General features: G+C 47.7%; 1 protein-coding gene across 1 annotated transcript; it reads right to left on the bottom strand.

Moving 5' to 3' along the window:
- Window positions 1-8,935: 8,935 nt before the first annotated feature.
- On the bottom strand, window positions 8,936-16,277 carry LOC134289447 (uncharacterized). The gene is made up of 2 exons (XM_062855266.1): window positions 14,362-16,277; window positions 8,936-14,253 (listed from the first exon to the last, which is right to left on the bottom strand). Exon 2 carries the CDS (start codon window positions 14,195-14,197, stop codon window positions 8,936-8,938), a length of 5,262 nt encoding a protein of 1,753 aa, XP_062711250.1. The 5' UTR covers window positions 14,198-14,253; window positions 14,362-16,277.
- Between the last annotated feature and the right edge of the window lie 1,608 nt (window positions 16,278-17,885).

Raw genomic sequence — 17,885 nt, 5'->3', positions numbered from 1 at the left:
AAACAAGCGGGAAGCTTCGCACGCGAGAAGCGAGAAGGGCTGTCTGCGATGGAGGTGGCTGAGCAGTAGCTTGGCATGCTAATCGAATTTGCGTCTACGAAATCCAACATAAGTAAGGACCTGAAAACGACCCTGTTGCGACTTCGTAAGTCAATGAACGATGCCTAGCAGGATCACGTGACACTCGTGAAGACTGCAGCAGTGGAGGAACCGACGAAAGTAAAGGTTACGACGCCTACCCAGGCGGGGCCTTAGTTTTCGCAGGAAGTCCAAAAGGTATGGCGGATGCGACTGCTCGTGATAAGCACTCACATAAGCAGGTGAGGCAGCCGTCAGGTGAGGAGATGTCTGGCGGTGCCCGCAAGGTTTGCAAAATACTAACCCCGAAGGTCGGCAGTAATGACGGTAAGTCGGATCCCTGCCAGGTGTCTCGGAAAACTGGGAAGGGTGGGCCTGAAAAGGCTGGCCCGTCCTGGAAGGATGGGAACAACGGTTTGCGACCGTTGGTAGGCCCTCAGCATCCACAGAGTAGGGTGAACCAAGGACAGGACTCTCCGTGGACGAAAGTCGAGCGGAAAAAGAAAAAGCCACAGCTCGAGGAATTCAGGGACACCAGTCAATCCGGAGCGCGCAGATCCGGTGGAACCGATGGATACGACACAAACCAAGAAGCGTAAAAAGTAGGTGCCAAGCGCGAGAAAGGCGACGCGCTTGTCATCAAGACCGAACAGTCGAAGTACCTGGACGTCTTCAAGGCGATGCGAGGAAAACGCCAAGCTCGTGGATCTGGGAGCCGACGTGCTCAGTATCAGACGTACTCGTACACGTACGTCTATGAGATAATCCAAGAGCTGAAGCGCGATAGGGAACGCAAGCGCACCGCCTATAAAAGTTTGACGAAGGGGAAGATGTGAAGGCTTTTACACAAAAGACGTCACTGAGGGTGAAAAACCTAGGCGAGGTCATTTAAGTGGAAGAGCTCGTCACGGTACCGCGGCAACAGTGCGACGTGCAGGTGTCCAACGCAGCCGTTCAACTACGGATGGGGTCGGCAGGGACACAGGTAGCCTCGATTTAGCTACCTGTGGCGGACGCAAATAAGTCCGTTAAAATAGGGAGAATCAATGGAGGCTGCTGCGTATGTCATGTGAAATTCCAACGAGCCACTGAAGGTTTAGTTTAGGTGTCTGGAATCAGGGCACAAGTTATGGGACTGCAAAGGCCCTGACAGGAGCAAACTGTGCAGGAGATGCGCCCAAGGCCATAAGGCTGCACGAGTCCACCTATTTGTCTGATTTTTACCGGGAAATCCGTAATCAACAGGCACCCAACGAGTGATCCAAGGTTCAGGTCGGCATTCAAGAAAGCCGCAGACAAATTATAGTGCAGGTAGCGCAGCTGAATCTGAACCACTGTGACGCAGCTCAGCAACTGCTTTTTCAGGCGGTTTCTGAGTGGGGGATGGATGTCGCCATCATAGCGGGCCCTACTAGCGCTGTAGTAAACGGGGTCTTCTTTCGTAGCTGTTATGCGTCTCCCTGGTGGTCGATCGATTAGTTCACGCAGATGCTAGACTGTATGACGAATGTGCTGACAGGGCGAAGGTTGCTGGTAATAGCGGGTGACTTCAATGACTGGGCCGTGAAATGAGGAAGCCGTTTCACGAACTAGCGGGGTCACATCCTACTAGAGACACTGGTCATACCAGTCTAATGTGAACCTGCCTAATGTCGGTACCAAGAGTACCTTTAGTCGAAACGGTGCGGAGTCGATTAATTACGTTACTTTTTTAGTCCTGGAACTAAAGAAGTTCATGAACGTCCAAGGAGAAGTTCATGGAACTCAGTAGGTCACTCTATCAGGGACTTGGCGAGCCTGGTTAAAGTTGAGATAATCTAGAACGGATTTTTTTAAAGCAAATGTCGACAGCTCAAGTCAATGCTGTACAAGATGCTCTGCTTCTAAAAATTGAAGAGCAAAGACATGCAACGGTATTTGTTATATTTACCAAATGTGACTACAAACAAGGGTATTTGACCCTTGCTGCAAGGATCAAGTAACTGCATTGTGGCTGAAGGACGTTACTCGGTCAGTTACTCCATGGGAAAATGCAGAGCTTCTTGCTCTGGATGAGAATGACATTCATCGTCCAAAGTTGCTCCATGCTTTCTTTCCTTTATGCGTTGACTACAGCAATCAGAGACTGAAGGGTCTAATAGAAAGTAAAAACGATGGGATAACCACAGCTGGATTAACCTTAACCGATGGAATGCAAACAAACACGCAGTGCGGAAGTTATACTTGGACGAAGAATCGCTGATCGCAACTTTGTTCTTAACTACCGCTTTGGCCAAACGCAGATTAGAAAAATCAAAATTCAAGTCAGGAGCCAAGGGGATGGCAATTCGAATGGAAATACAATACGTAGAGGAAGAAACAACGCTCAGCGACTCAAAAGCAGCAACAAGTGCAGCCAAAATGGAGGTCTCAGCTAAAGGTTTATTCATTCGATTAAAGAGAAGCCGCGCATAAAGCAACCGAAGGGTATCCACCAACGTGATCCAGAGAATCAAGTTTGCAAATTACAAGGAATGAGAGTAAGGAATGAAACGATTAATTCAAAAAGAAATCCGGCTGCTGAGTCAAAAATAGTCTACAAAGCAATTTTCAATCAATTGACGTGAATATTTCAAAATCCGATCAGTCACCTACCCCGTAAAAGAAAGGTCATACGACACCACCAAATTCCCATCCAATCCCGAAAAAATCAACACGAACATCCACAATCACACCGCTCCCGTTCTAACACTGCGGCAACGTTAAATACAGCTACAGCTAGGAATAATGTAATAACCATAAAACTAAATTGACTTTGATCTTTAATTTAAACTCGTCACAACTGAGTTCCGACCAGCAGGGAGGGGGCTTGTTGGCATAACACAGGAGGACGCAGTGGCCGGAGTGGACCCGGAGCGGACCCGTCTGTCGTTCAGGTGATTTTCCGTACAACAGGAGACAGGATATTTCCATTTCGGTGTCGAAACAGCTGCTCACTCACGGTTCACATTTCGCCGCCATCCACCAGTCAGCCCGAGCCGAACCAACTCGGTCGATTGAGTCTTGACAGCTAGGTATCGGTTCGAGCTTGAGTTCGAGGTGGAATGCCTCGGCTCCGAACCAACCACACCGCACCGTTTCAATATGGTCTTCGAAACTTTTCGACCGGTCGCGGTTAGAATGTTACCTACCTACCTAGCAGACATCATCGTTTGCCAAGTCGGAAGAAAGGCAGCAAACGAATTAGATAGGAAATTCCTCTTTGGAATTTTTGGTGAATGGCATTGGGCAAAACATGACACGAAACCGGAGGGTCACGATGTGCTTTTTCGCATTTGTTTTCTAATCAACCTGTTATTTTAATTGAAATGGCGTGAAGTTTTGCGAATGGTATTGAAGGGGGTGTACAGGGGTACGGTGAAGCAAATTTGATTTGGTGGTATGTATGCTTTAGTCGGGAAAATGAAAATACTGGGCGAATGCTGAGAGTTATTCCGATCAAAAATTGACAAAACGAGTTTTGTTTGCTCAACAGAACACATCAAAGAAATTAAGACATTCACGATGGAAACAATAATCGAATTAAAAATGGGATAACTCACAGTAAACAAAAATTACAGCCGACAATTAAGCCTGCTAAATCTTTCAACCACTGAGGGTATTCACCGGTGTGACTAGGGAAATGCTTTTAAGGGGTAACACTTACGCTTGGAGGGACGATTTTCACGAAGTCCGTTCAGCTACTTGGTTTCGCCGATGATATTGATATTATTGCTCGTAAATTTGAGACGTTGGCGGAAACGTACATCCGACTAAAGAGTGAAGCCAGGCGAATCGGATTAGTCATTAATGTGTCGAAGACAAAGTACATGATGGCAAAGGGCTCCAGGGAGGAATCACAGCGCCCGCCACCCCGAATTCATATCGACGGTGATGAAATCGAGGCCGTTGAAGAATTCGTGTACTTGGGCTCACTGGTGACCGACGACAACGACACCAGCAGAGAATTTCAGAGGCGCATTGTGGCAGGAAATCGTGCCTACTTTGGACTCCGCAGAACTCCAACGCAGGACCAACGCGCCCTTGGAGTTTTCGAACGGAAGGTGTTGCGTACCATCTACGGCGGAGTGCAGATGGAAGACGGGACTTGGAGAAGGCGAATGAACCACGAGCTGCATCAGCTGCTGGGAGAACCAACCATCGTCCATATCGCGTGAAGCCTCGTAGCTGTGCGGTTAGGGTCACCAAGCTTATAATCGCACCATGCTATGGGGTGACGGTTCGATTCCCGCTTCGGGCGTTGAAACTTTTCGTGAGAATAGTTTCTTCCCCGTTTCCACTGGTGCATGCTCCGTTAGTCCGTTGTCTAGTGTTAAGTTTAAAACAGTCTGTACAGCCGAAAGCTGAAGACGTTGTCCGTGCCTTTTTTTTAAATCGGGAGGCTACGGTGGGCGGGTCACGTCATCAGGATGTCGGATAGCAACCCGACTAAAATAGTTCTCGAGAGTCATCCGACCTGTACAAGAAGACGTGGAGCGCAGCGAGCTAGGTGGGTCGACCAAGTGAAGGACGATCTGCGGATCCTACGCAGAGTGCGGAACTGGAGACAAACAGCCATGGACCGAGTGGAATGGAGGCGGCTACTATGTACAGCAGAGGCCACCCCGGCCTTAGCCTGACCGGTAAGGTAAGGTAAGTACTTACGCTTGGTTTACACGATGCAAATGACTTACAGCAAGTCAATTCTAGCGAATATTTGAAAAAGACCTATCTGCGTAAACAAACACGTTTCTAGCTCTGTGTGGCCTATCTGCATCCATCCACGCACATTAATCATCAAACTGCACCGCGCTCGCACTGCATTCAATGAACGCGGTTTTGTATTTTTTACATTGGCGCGCGTCCTGAAGGTTTAAGCTGTCTGTTAAGATTGTTGATGTCCGTGAGCTTATAAGGCACATCATCTTTGTTTATTTTTCTTATTTCTTTTCTGTGTTTATTTTACCCATTGCAAATACTTGGACACTGTTGAGATCCACAATAATCTGACCAAGCGATTTTCTTCTGTTCCTCATCCTGTCCTGTTCCCATTCTGTCATCCTCATTGACATGGTGGGCACAGCTTAAGCTTCATGTAACGTTTGGTGATCGGAAGCAGGCACATGAGAGTGTGACCTGCTTATGAGCTCTTTACGTTGCAGTATCCGCAACAGTATAACGTACCAGGTGGCAAGTTCCAAGCCACCAAATCGTGATCTGTGGCCGCTTAAGCAATTCTTTTTTACCTTCTGTTTGAAAAAAAAAAAACTGGCGGCAACTACACTCAGAAGGCCGGCTCCATAGGCACGTTATCCTCCATTTGAGACATTTGTTAATTGTTAATTGTTTGTTAGTCTAATAGGAGGGTGAGCAGGTTTAAACACCATCTGATCAGTTTTGTGTGACTTTCTCGGGATCAGTACTACTAGACTTACTGGTAATAAGCATGCTTCGGTTACCTGTTAGGCTGTGTGTACCGAAGAAATTAATTCCAGCATTTCCAAACAGCTGGGTCACACCACCCAGTACTGTTGCAATAAATCTTGTTATGCAACATCCGGGGAAGGAAATGTGGACGGACCGTGTCAAACGCCAAACAAGTTTGCTAAACGAAAAAAACGATCGTTGCAGCAGCGTGAAAGGCAAAGCAACGCCGAGATGCAGGCAAAAGCTGGTCCGGTCGTATAACCGAGCAACATTTACTCGGCTTCGTCTCTCGACGATCAGGGCTCTAACAGTCTGACCTGAGGCTGGAGATAGAGTTCTCAATATTTTAAGGGTGCAACAAGAAAACGGATGATGCTCCAGAGACCCATAAACCCGTGGCCGTGCGGTTAGCGGCGTCTGCCGTCTAGGCGTTTCGTAAGCCTTGGAGTGCGGGTTCGATTCCCGCTCCAGTCGAGGAAAACTTTTCGTTAAACGGAAAATTGTCCTTTGAGCCACTGGGTGTTATGTGTGTTGTCCGTTGTTTCGTGTTAGTAATATTCAGTCTGTGCAGCCTCTGGCTGAAGACGGTGTAGTGTATTTTATACCTTGGAATCTGCACAGTAACTCTTCGTGAGATCCTGATTCGACACCTAGCGGCACAAATGATGCACGAGAATAAAAGCACGCAACAGTATCAGCACTATTGCATGAGTACGAGATGATTATCCGAGAGTTTGATCGGATGGGCACGAAAATGGATCAATCGGAAAAGATGGCCGCTCTGATGATCGCTATTCCGAAGCGTTACCGCACGTCAAAGTGGCATTAACCGTTCTGGTGTGCGATGAACTGTGCAAGAAGCCGCTGGTGGAAATAAAGCGTATGTTTTTGGATGCCGAACAAAGCGAAACAATGGAGGTCGACGATAAGCCAGTAGTGCCAGACGTGGCACTAAAATCGAACAAAAGGGACATTGAATGCTTTGCCTGTGGAAGGACGGGGCACTACAAGAACAAATGAAATAAAGAATCATTATCTACAAACCAAACCAAAACTGCGTTTAAGTTTCAACAGAGAATCGCGCCACTTGGGCGGTGGTTCTATATTCGTCTGTTTTCCACTATAACTCAGTCAAATTTGAACCGATTGGCACAACTTTTGGAATGTGGTGAGATAGGTATAGTATCTACCTGTGTACAACATTTCAAGTCAATTGGTTCAAAATTGACTGAGTTATAGTGGCAAACAGACGAATATAGAATCACCGCCCAAGTGGCGCGATACCCTAGTACGAACACAGTCGAAGAAGCGGTAAAGCGGGCCCAGGTGAGTAATTTCTGGAAGGCATCGATGAGTCCTCACTCGACCAGAGTGTGCCGGTATTGGAGTCTTGAAATCCAGCTTCCTGGGAAAGTTTCGGGTAGATTTCATGGTATCAACCGATTGACGCTGCGAAAAGTGGGATCGTTGGATTATTCGGCTCCTGGAGATCGAAAAGGTAAAGATTTCCCGCTATTACTTCCAAGGTTCGACGTCCATAAACTATGACACGCTACAGCTCCATGTGCTGGTTGACGCCAGCAGGATACGTATGGCGCGGCAGCTTACTTTCCTGTCCTTACGGGCAACGGCTCAGTGTGCTAGTTGAAGATGGCGAGGTCAAACGTTGTTCTGTTGAAGATGATGTCCATTCCAAGACTAGGGCTGTACGCGGTGAGGGTAGGAGCAAGGTTGCTGCTAACGGTCGTCGAGACGCATTCGCTAGAGGTCAAACAAAAAATCGTCTGGTGAGATTCCAGAACCGTTATCCGTCGCGGATACACTCGGAGCAGCGGATGTATTTACCAACCGCTCGTGTATAGATTCCTGATCGGTGAGATTCTCCGCCTTACGAAGCACATCAAGTGGAACTGGATGTTCACTAAAGAGCAACATCGCTGACGATTTGACAAAGTGGAAGAATGTAAGCAGTTTTGAGTCAAACGGACCGCAGTTTCGAGGCTCGGAGTTTCTCTACCAGAACAAGAAGAAAGCGCGTGGGCGTGTGATCCATGATAGCACACCCGAGCGAACAGCCGATGGTTGACGTGGCTCGTAGTTCTCGCTGGAAAGTACTGGTCAGAACGGTAGCGTGCCTGTATAGGTTCACGTCCAACTGTAATAGAATGAGAAAAAAACTGGCGATCAAGGCGGTTCCAGCACCAACGTGAGTTCGAAGCGTGGTGAAAAAGGCTGTACTAGCGGTGGTGGTCCCATTGAAGCGAGAGGATTATCAGTCAGTGGAAGAGTACCTGTGGCGGTCGGCACAAGCTGATGCCTATAATGAAGAAGTCAGGAACAGAGAGCTTCCCCGCTCAGAGGCAACAGATTGAGAAGTGCAGCAGTTTGTATAGTTACTGTTCATTCTTGGATGAGGAGGGTATGTATAATTCGGATGGAAGGCAGCGCAGCCAAGGTTTTGTTTATTCCTTTCGAACTTCGATTCCCGGATATCCTGCCGAAGCGACACCCTATTACCCAGGTATTGTTGGAGTACTACCAACAGCAGGCAATTCACGCAAATGCAAAGGCCGTGATCAACGAGGTACGGCAACGTTTTCGCATCCCGAATTTTCGAGCGGAGCTGATCACTGAAGGCGGTGATGAAGCCTTGCGTGTGGTGTAGGACGAAGAAGTGCTTACCGAAGATGACTCCGCTTCCCTAAGCGCATATTACTACCGTCTGGTGGCCGTTCAGCTTTACTGGTGTGGAGTATTGTTGTCCAGTGATGGTTACGGTTGGAAGTGTCGGAGAGCATCCGACCACAGTAATGATTCGACCTCCACACGACCTTGCCTAAACGTACCTCCAAATTTCTTGATCCTATCCAGTCGTACAGATCCGTGTTCCCTTCGTTATCCTGGCCCGTATCCTTCGTTCCTCAGTCCTTGGTCATCGGTAGATCTTCTTCCTCGCATGCAGTAACAACACCAAGTTCACAAAAACACTATTTATTACATTAAAACGACATAACATTTATTCACTACAGCTAAACATTTATTACTTAATTCTACAATCAAAGACGGGCAAGGGTTCGCCCCTTGCGGCTGTTCGCGACGACGGATCTATGTCAACTAAACTACTCAAATCCTCTCTGCTCTCGCTGACCGTCGATGACCATCCACTCCGTTGTGGTAGTGGACCGTACCGTTGTCCACGTCCATGTGAAGCGGTTCACTACTACGGCAGCAGCAGAAAGAGTAGCGCAAATACGACTTCGGATTGCCTGAACGCGGCGAGTATGTCCAGCCGTTGGCTGCGTCCGTACGGTGTCGTTCGTAGACATCCTCACCCACCCTGAAGTTGCCGGGAAACTTCTGAAAATAAAGAAACCTCCTCTCGATGCACTGGACGGAATCTACGAAATCAACCTTATTTATCCTGATCCTGCATTGGTAACAAACAGAGCTTGACCAACGGTCGTTTTAAACTGCCAGTAGATGTTCGCACTGTAACCACTCGAGTGACTCCATCTTCGCCCGGGTGCAACTCCTGAATCCGACCCATCTTCCACTGTGTAGGTGGCTGATTCGACTCAACTACCACAACCAATCTTCCAACTTGAACATCAACTGCTGGTTGCCAATGTTTTGATCGGGCCTGAAGCTGGGACAAATATTCGCGTCGCCAGCGTCTCCAGAAATCCTGAAGCTGCCGCTGTACAAGTTGGAATCGTGTCAAACGATTAAGCTGGACGTCGCTGAGATCAGGATCAGGCATGGATAACAGAGATCCTCCAACCAGAAAGTGTGCCGGCGTCAACGGCTCCAAGTCTAGAGGATCATCTGAGAGTGACGTCATTGGCCTAGAATTCATACAGGCCTCCACTTGTGTCAGCAAGGTGACGAAATCCTCTTGATGCACAGGATTGCTACCGACCACTCGTAGTAGATGGAACTTCGCTGATCGAACTGCTGCCTCCCACAAACCCCCGAAATGTGGGGCACTTGGAGGGTTGAAGTGCCAGTATATGCCTTCGTTTGCACATTCCTTTGCGACAGTTTCACGATGTGTCTTCTCTTTCAGCAAATCAAACAGCTCTCGGATTTGATTTCTTGCTCCCACAAAATTCGTCCCGTTATCCGAGTAAATATCGGTGCAGCGCCCCCGGCGCGCAAAGAAACGTCTCAACGCCTGTAGAAACCGCTCCGTAGAAAGGTCTGAGACTAGTTCCATATGCACGGCCTTCGTGGCCATGCACACGAAGATTGCGACGTATGCCTTTGTCGGTGTCCGTACACGACCAGCTCGCAGATACACAGGCCCGAAGAAATCGACACCAGCCTTCGAGAAAGGACGCGAAACGGTGACTCTTGCTGCCGGTAATTCACCCATTTGTTGCTGCATTGCGGACGGTTTTGCACGAAAGCATCGCTGACATTGGTGGACGACCTTTCTCGCCAGGTTTCTGCCACCTAGTGGCCAATACCGTTGCCGAACCGTACCTAGAAGCAATTGTGGCCCAGCGTGGAGGTACATTTGATGATGGTGCTGGAGGATCAACTCAGTGAGAGCGTGTCTTGCCGGTAAAACAATCGGATGCTTCGTTCTCGGCGACTCTTCGGAATGAGCTAATCGACCCCCGACTCGTAGGATGCCGTTTTCGTCCATTTGTGGATTGTACCATCGCAGAGGAGAATTCCGAGCCACAGGTGTGCCAGCCAACAACTTGCTGATTTCGTCCGGGAACGACTCTTCCTGGACCTTCTGGAGAATCGTTTGCTCCGCAGCTTGCAGTTCTCTACTAGTTAAATATCCTGTCCGTTTCTCATCTGCTGAGCACCGTAGGTTGTTCAGGAAGCGCAACCAGTATGCGGTCATCCGAATCAATCTCGTAAACGATGAAAATTTGGCTAAAAAATCCGAAATGAACCCAGATTCCTTCGACGAAGTACAAGCCACCACATTGCGTCGTTTCTCCAACTCTTCTTCTGGGGTGTTTTTCACGGTTTTGGGCCAACTTTCCGGGTTTTGCAGCAGCCAGGTAGGTCCATGCCACCACATATCGTTCCCAAGGATGTTGTTCGGCGAGATTCCACGCGAGATCAGATCAGCCGGGTTTGTAACTCCAGGAACGTGTCTCCATTGATCTGCTTCCGTCAAACCTTGAATTTTCGCAACTCTGTTCGCGACGAAAGTTGTCCATGTTCCTGGTGGTGACCTTATCCAATGGAGTACGCATGTCGAATCCGTCCAAAATTGAACTCGGCCATCTGTTTTCAGCGAGTCTGCTACCTTTTCCCAAAGCTGTGCTGCCAAAAGTGCGCCGCAGAGTTCCAATCGAGGTAGAGACTGCACCTTGAGCGGTGCCACCTTTGATTTCGAGGTCAAAAGGTGAACCGAAACTGCGCCATCGTCTCTCTGGCTCCGAACGTAGATTGTCGCGCCGTAAGCGACTGTTGAGGCGTCCGAGAAACAGTGGTATTCTACGGATAGTGAGCCAGGACCTATGACGCATCGTGGAATCCGAATTTCGTTCAGTGAAGGAAGTTGCTCGTGGAATGTTCGCCATTCCTCACCCACCATTTCGGGTAGTGGGTCATCCCATTGAAGATTCTGACCTTCTTCGTTCTTCAGACACCAGAGCCGCTGCATGAAGATCTTCGCAGAAGTGATGGTCGCTCCAAGCAGGCCTAGTGGGTCGAAAAGTCTCGCTATAAAACACAGCACCTGTCGTTTCGTGAGGATCTGATGCTCGGTGATTGGAGAAATTTCGAACTTGAAACGGAATTGATCTACGTTGGGAAGCCATGTTAAGCCCAATGCTTTCACCTCTGCATCCTGGTCCCAATCAATGCCGTCCGAATCAGGTAACGCCAGATTTTCCCTTGGAATGCCTTGTAGTACTTCCGGGCGGTTGGAAGCCCACTTTCGCAGTTTGAATCCACCGCTGATCATCATTGCGTCGACTTGCCTTCTCAATTCGATCGCCGATTCGACGTCGTCTGCTCCAGAGATAACGTCGTCCATATACACGTCCTCTTCGATGGTTGGTGCTGCTAGAGGAAACCTGTCCCGCTCATCGGACGCCAGCTGTTTCAAGGTCCGAGTAGCGAGATATGGGGCAGATTTGGTGCCGTACGCCACAGTTAGAAGTTCGTAAGTGGAAACCTTCCCATCTGGTGACGTCCACAAAACGCATTGTAGATGAGTGTCTTCCGAATTCGTCCAGATCTGCCGAAACATTTTTTCCACATCAGCTACAACCATCACCTGACGAATCCGACTGCGGAGAACGATCGACCTGAGATCTTGCTGAACGACTGGTCCAGCATACAGTGCATCATTGAGTGATACACCCGTAGACGTTTTACACGAAGCGTCGAAGACCACTCTCACCTTGGTCGTGGTGCTAGACTCCTTGATCACCGGGTGGTGGGGTAGAAAACAACGCTTGACTCTATTCTCCTCGCAGTCATTCGCCATTTGCATGTGACCGAGCTCCAGATATTCAGTCATGAAGTCGCTGTACTGCTTCCGAAGCCGCTCATCCTTGGACAACCTTCGTTCTACCGCTCGCAGCCGTCTCAGAGCAATGTCCTTCGATTCACCGATTTCCGCCAAAACTTCGGGGTTCTTGGGGAGGGTGACCGTGTACCGTCCGTCCGATTCCCGCTTGACTGTTCGTTCGTAATTCTCCTCACAGTGCGCTTCTTCTGGAGAGAATTTGCTGACGGCTCCCACTTCTTCGCAGGACCAAAACCGTGCCATTAGTTCCTCTAGATCGTCCGACACTGCCATATTGCAAGTGTACTTGGTACCCTGACTTGCTGTAGTGACTTCGCCTGTCACTATCCACCCAAATACGGACTCTGTCAGCACAGGTAAACCTTTTCCAAGTTGGATTTCCCTTCCGGTTGGAAAGAAGCTGAAGAAAGCTTGGATCCCTAACACCAAGTCGACCTTTCTTGACCGGAAAAACTCCGGATCCGCTAATTCGATGTCTACTGGTATATCCCATCCATTTGCCTGAACTGTAGAGGTTGGTAGGCAAGCTGTGACCTTCGGTAGAACGAGAAATTCCATCGATCGAGCGTACGACGAGTTTCGAGACTTGACGACCGCCTTGATCTTGCGAGATGCCTTAGTGCTTGATTGTCCGATGCCCATAATCGAAATATCCGTCCTTTTAACCGCTACCTTCATCGTCTGGTAAAGATTCTCGGTGATAAAGTTGCATTCCGACCCTGAATCCAGTAGCGCTCGTGCTGGATAGCGAGAACCTTGGTCGTCTTCGATCACTACGACTGCTGTAGCTAGGAGAACCTGAGATGAGACGCACTGTGCCGCGTTGGAAGAAGTAGATTCAACCGCTGAGGCATTCGCTGCCTTCGAATTCGCACCTGTGCCGTCCTGCTTAGCGCTATCTCCCAGATTCAACTTTCCTGATGATCCTTGGCTACCGTTAGCGTCTCCTGCCTTGAAGCACAGCAAGGAGTGGTGTCGTGCCTTACAATACCGACAAGAGAACTTCGATGCACACTCTCGAGCAAGATGACCACGTTTGAGGCAGTTGCGGCAGAGTGATTGAGCCCGCAGTAGGGACTCTCGACTGGACAACGACATCTTCAGAAAGGCTGGACAAATGTGGAGTCCATGAATCTCCGAACACGACGGACACTTAGCGTTGTTCGACTGTACGGCGTTGTTGCTGACCTTCGCTGAGAATGGTTTCCGTTTTGGCAGTAGGGATTGGTCGACCTTCGTTTCTACCTTCGCTGGTAGAGCTTCGAGAATTTGTATTCTCCGCTGTAGAAATTCCAGCAGATCCTTCACAGTGTCCTGCTGCTTCGTAGACGAATGTTCTTCCCACCCGCGTCGTGTGGTAGGATCGAGACGAGAACTTAGAAGTTCCACCAGCAGCAGATCCTTGTAATCCGCTGGCTGGATAATCTGGTCGAGCGTCTGAATCACGCGGTCGAATCCATCAACCAATTTGTGGAGATCCGTGATTGATTCCTTGCAGAGAGACGGCAATTTGATGAGCGCTTGTACCTGCTTCTTTTTTAGAAGCTTATTGTTGTTGTACCGTTTTAGCAACGTTTGCCAAGCAACCTGATAATTGTCCCTCGTGATCTTTAGCGGATCGATCAGTGCCCTTGCCTCACCTGCCAGGCAACCTTTCAGATAGTGAAATTTCTCCACTGCTGGTAGATCGGGTTTTTCGTGAATCAGGGAAGTGTAAAGATCCCTGAAACTCAACCAATCGTCGATATTGCCATCAAAACATTGAAGCTTGATTTGAGGCAGCCGAACGTGGTCCATCATGCCATGTAGAGTGGCGTCTCCAGGATGAAGCGTTTGGTGCTGATTGGCATCGCTCTGAAACGCTTGAGCCTTCTCCACTAGAAACGATTTCGCATCGTAGTAGCGGTTCTCCATTTCCACTTGGCTGGTCTGAAGGCTTTCTTGTTCCTCGAAATCTTCGTGCGCTTCGATTTCCCAAACAGTTTCACTAATCTGTACCCATAGCGTATCCAACTTCTCAAGGCGGACATTGATTTGAGCAGCGGTAGTATCATCTTTGAAGTTTTTAACGAATACGCAAATATTACTTAAAGATAATTTGAGTCCCTTCAGTTTTGTAGTCAACGACTTCAGGGAATCCGCACTCCTCGTGACGGGTTTCGACATGGTTGCTTGCCTTACGCAACCGGAGCTCAGACGAAACTCGGTGATCCGGCAGTATCCTCCACTCGCAGTATGGTTGAATCGATTGAGAATCCAAATTCGAGAGAAAACGCAGATGTAGTATGCAAATTTGTTTGCTTCGGCTAGACATATACTGTTCAGCTCACCTATGAGAAGAAACAGCGGCGCTACCGAAGCCAAAGCAGCAAACTCCGATTTGGTTCACCTCAATGTACGGTCAGTTGTCTCAGGTTTCGATTCAAGCCAGCAATGCGTAGGAGTGGAAAACCCAATAATGTAGTATGCAAATTTGAAACTTCGGCTAGACATATACTGTTCGCCTCACCTATGAAACTACAGCGTGCAATTGTAGCCGAGTCCAAATTGCATCCAAATGTCCAAATTCGTCACAAATTTCCAATGTCGTGGGTGGTACAGTGTGAAATCGCCTCAATTTAATTCCATTCCAGTGCAGCGGAGAAGAAACAACCAATGTAGATATACAAAAATGCCTGCTTTGGCAGGACATATACTTAGTCTCACCTGGAGAACTAAAGATGGCGCTGAACGAATTAGCTTCAGTCCGAAAACCAACGAAAAACCTCAGGGATTGCGTCCATAAATGAGTTGACTCGCAACAGTCCAATTGGCATCGAAAGGGTTGAAATTTATTCAGGTGTGTAGAATCACAAAACCAGCTTCGGCTGGGCATATACTATAAAGTGTATTTACCTGACCGCAATGGCCGTTCCGCGATGCCCGAGCCTGGAAGCAACCTTGATATCGTCCTTCTCGATGTCACAATTGGTCGTCTGTCCGTGAATCGTCACTTCGGTGTCGTAATCAGTCGTCGTTACAGCATGCACAGATTGAAATCGTCCCGAATCAGTTCTACGCGAACCAATTCACCATCGGCGGTACTCGTTGAACGATGATCCTCACAGCGACCGTTCCATGCACAAGTCGCAGCACATCGACATCTCGTTCACAGTCCGGTTGATTCACGACGAGCCACAGTCACACAAGAGATCGAATGGTTGGCGTTAGTGGGGAATGTGGATCATGCTTCGGCTAAACATATACTAACTAGTGTGTTCTTACATACCTGACCGGTAGTAGAACAACGCTCCGGTTATTCTACAATCCTGCAGACGATCGAATACTGCTAGCCGAATCCAGATTCCCACTCGAGACTTCGTTTGGTGTGGCTGATTCGAGTTGATGGCGAATAGCTTGGCGCGAATCCTTTGGGCAGTGGTCGAGTTGGTTGGAGGATCCTATTGGATTGGTGGACGATGGCGGTTGGAACCTTTCACACGATCTTGAATGGCCGAAGGATCCTTTGAAGACGGCTTGAGATGGCGACTTCTTCCTTTGAAGCCCGTTTGGATGGCGCTTGACCTATTCAGGACAGTGTAGTATGGCGGGTGTCCTTTGTCCAACGAAGGGCCTTTGCTGGACGTTCTTGGCGCGAAGTGGTCGAAGTGTCGAGTTTCGACCGATCCTTGGTCTGGCGGTTGTGGAAATCCGGCTCGAAGGACCAGTTTATGTCGGAGAGCATCCGACCACAGTAATGATTCGACCTCCACACGACCTTGCCTAAACGTACCTCCAAATTTCTTGATCCTATCCAGTCGTACAGATCCGTGTTCCCTTCGTTATCCTGGCCCGTATCCTTCGTTCCTCAGTCCTTGGTCATCGGTAGATCTTCTTCCTCGCATGCAGTAACAACACCAAGTTCACAAAAACACTATTTATTACATTAAAACGACATAACATTTATTCACTACAGCTAAACATTTATTACTTAATTCTACAATCAAAGACGGGCAAGGGTTCGCCCCTTGCGGCTGTTCGCGACGACGGATCTATGTCAACTAAACTACTCAAATCCTCTCTGCTCTCGCTGACCGTCGATGACCATCCACTCCGTTGTGGTAGTGGACCGTACCGTTGTCCACGTCCATGTGAAGCGGTTCACTACTACGGCAGCAGCAGAAAGAGTAGCGCAAATACGACTTCGGATTGCCTGAACGCGGCGAGTATGTCCAGCCGTTGGCTGCGTCCGTACGGTGTCGTTCGTAGACAGGAAGTGTGTCGCAAAAGTGGTGCTACTATACTTGTTTGACGATGATAGCGATAAGCCTGGAAGTAGCCACCAGCTTGATAACGCGTTTCTACGAACCTATCGACGAAATTGTTTTAGCTGTCAGTAATGACGTACTAAACAAAATTTTAGGAGTCACCTACGCGAACGAGGCCATGGGCAATCTGGTACGCACCAGATTTCACTGTAAAAACATATGAATTTTAAGTAAATTGTCATTGTCAGTACTAATTCACTAGTCTTTGCATATTTTTATTTCCATTGGACCTACCCGAGAGGCATTCCAAAATTGGGTTCGCCTCCGTAAGATAAAAGTTCCTCTGTGTGAGAAGAAAACGTTGTATTTCACAGTGTGCGCCATCATCACACTCAGTTAGTGATGGATAACAACTACACGCTTGTGTTTTTCATACATTCGACTTCATCAAAATCCTACAAATCATGTACAAATTGCTGCATGAAATTTTCAATAGCATTTCTATGCAATTCCAAGCGGGTTTCATGACTATGAGAAATTCATTGGTGGAATCCCCGGAGGGAATGTCGGACGGAATCCCCAGAAGGAATTACTGGTGAAATTTCTGGTAAAAGCCCCAGAGGAAATTCCTAGTGGAATCCCCAGAGAATGTTTTTGATGAAATCTCTAAAGGAAACCTGAAATTACCAGGTGAAATGATGGTCCGGTACCATTTGGACAGGAGGACCTGTTTTGGGCACTTGCTGGTATAACTCAGTTAATTTAGACCAATTGACTTACTTATTTAGTACACGATCAGATACGTCAATCGGTTTGAAGTTATAGCATCATGTTCCAAAAAAAAGGTGCTCCAGCTCAAATTGTCCCAGACCCTACCACAAGAAAAGCTAGGAATCTCCACAAGAAAAGCTAGTGAAATATTACTTTCCTTCAAGGTAGGGGACATCGGGTGCATAATGGACACCCGGGGCGGAATGGACACTCCTGTTTTCGCCGAAACCATTAACTTTTATGTAAAACTTTTAAAGCATAAGTGGAAAGGAATAAGTCATTGTTCTATTTTTCAAAAATACCGTCTATATTCTGTATCAAAAATAAAACAGAACCCTATAAATGTGCATTAAAATAAGGCGAATATTTACAAGTCAAATTGAAAAATTGAAACATGTAACACAAAGATTTCACGAATGTTACATTTAGAACACATAAATCAATTATTTTGTCTAATTAATGTAACAAATATTTATACCCGTAACAATTCCTACAAAATAACCAAAATATCATTGAAATTGTTCATGCAATGTTTTTAATATGGCGAAATTACTATAATTTCGAAGCAGCGTCAATAAGGTACTACGAGTGTTTGAGTGTGTTCACCATATGACAAGTGAATTGTTACCTTACCTACATGTACATATACGCAGACTTAGCATTGGGTGAAGCATTTTATTTATGATCAGACTTTACTCAAAATCGCAATTTTAATATTGTAGTTGATTCGGGGCGAAATGAACACTGGCAATTACTAATGGATGTACGCGCATTGCATACTGCTAGGCGTTTTAGATAGTTTGGAAAAATCGATCCGATTATTTAATCCTAAAGCT

Source organism: Aedes albopictus, chromosome 1, assembly GCF_035046485.1.
Source record: "Aedes albopictus strain Foshan chromosome 1, AalbF5, whole genome shotgun sequence".
Classification (NCBI taxonomy): domain Eukaryota; kingdom Metazoa; phylum Arthropoda; class Insecta; order Diptera; family Culicidae; genus Aedes; species Aedes albopictus.
Note: the sequence above shows the minus strand (reverse complement) of the source record. Positions and strands in the feature narration are given on the sequence as shown.

Excerpts from the sequence above, each read along its gene's own strand:
- LOC134289447 (XM_062855266.1), bottom strand. The coding sequence starts at position 14,197 with ATGTCGAAACCCGTCACGAGGAGTGCGGATTCCCTGAAGTCGTTGACT.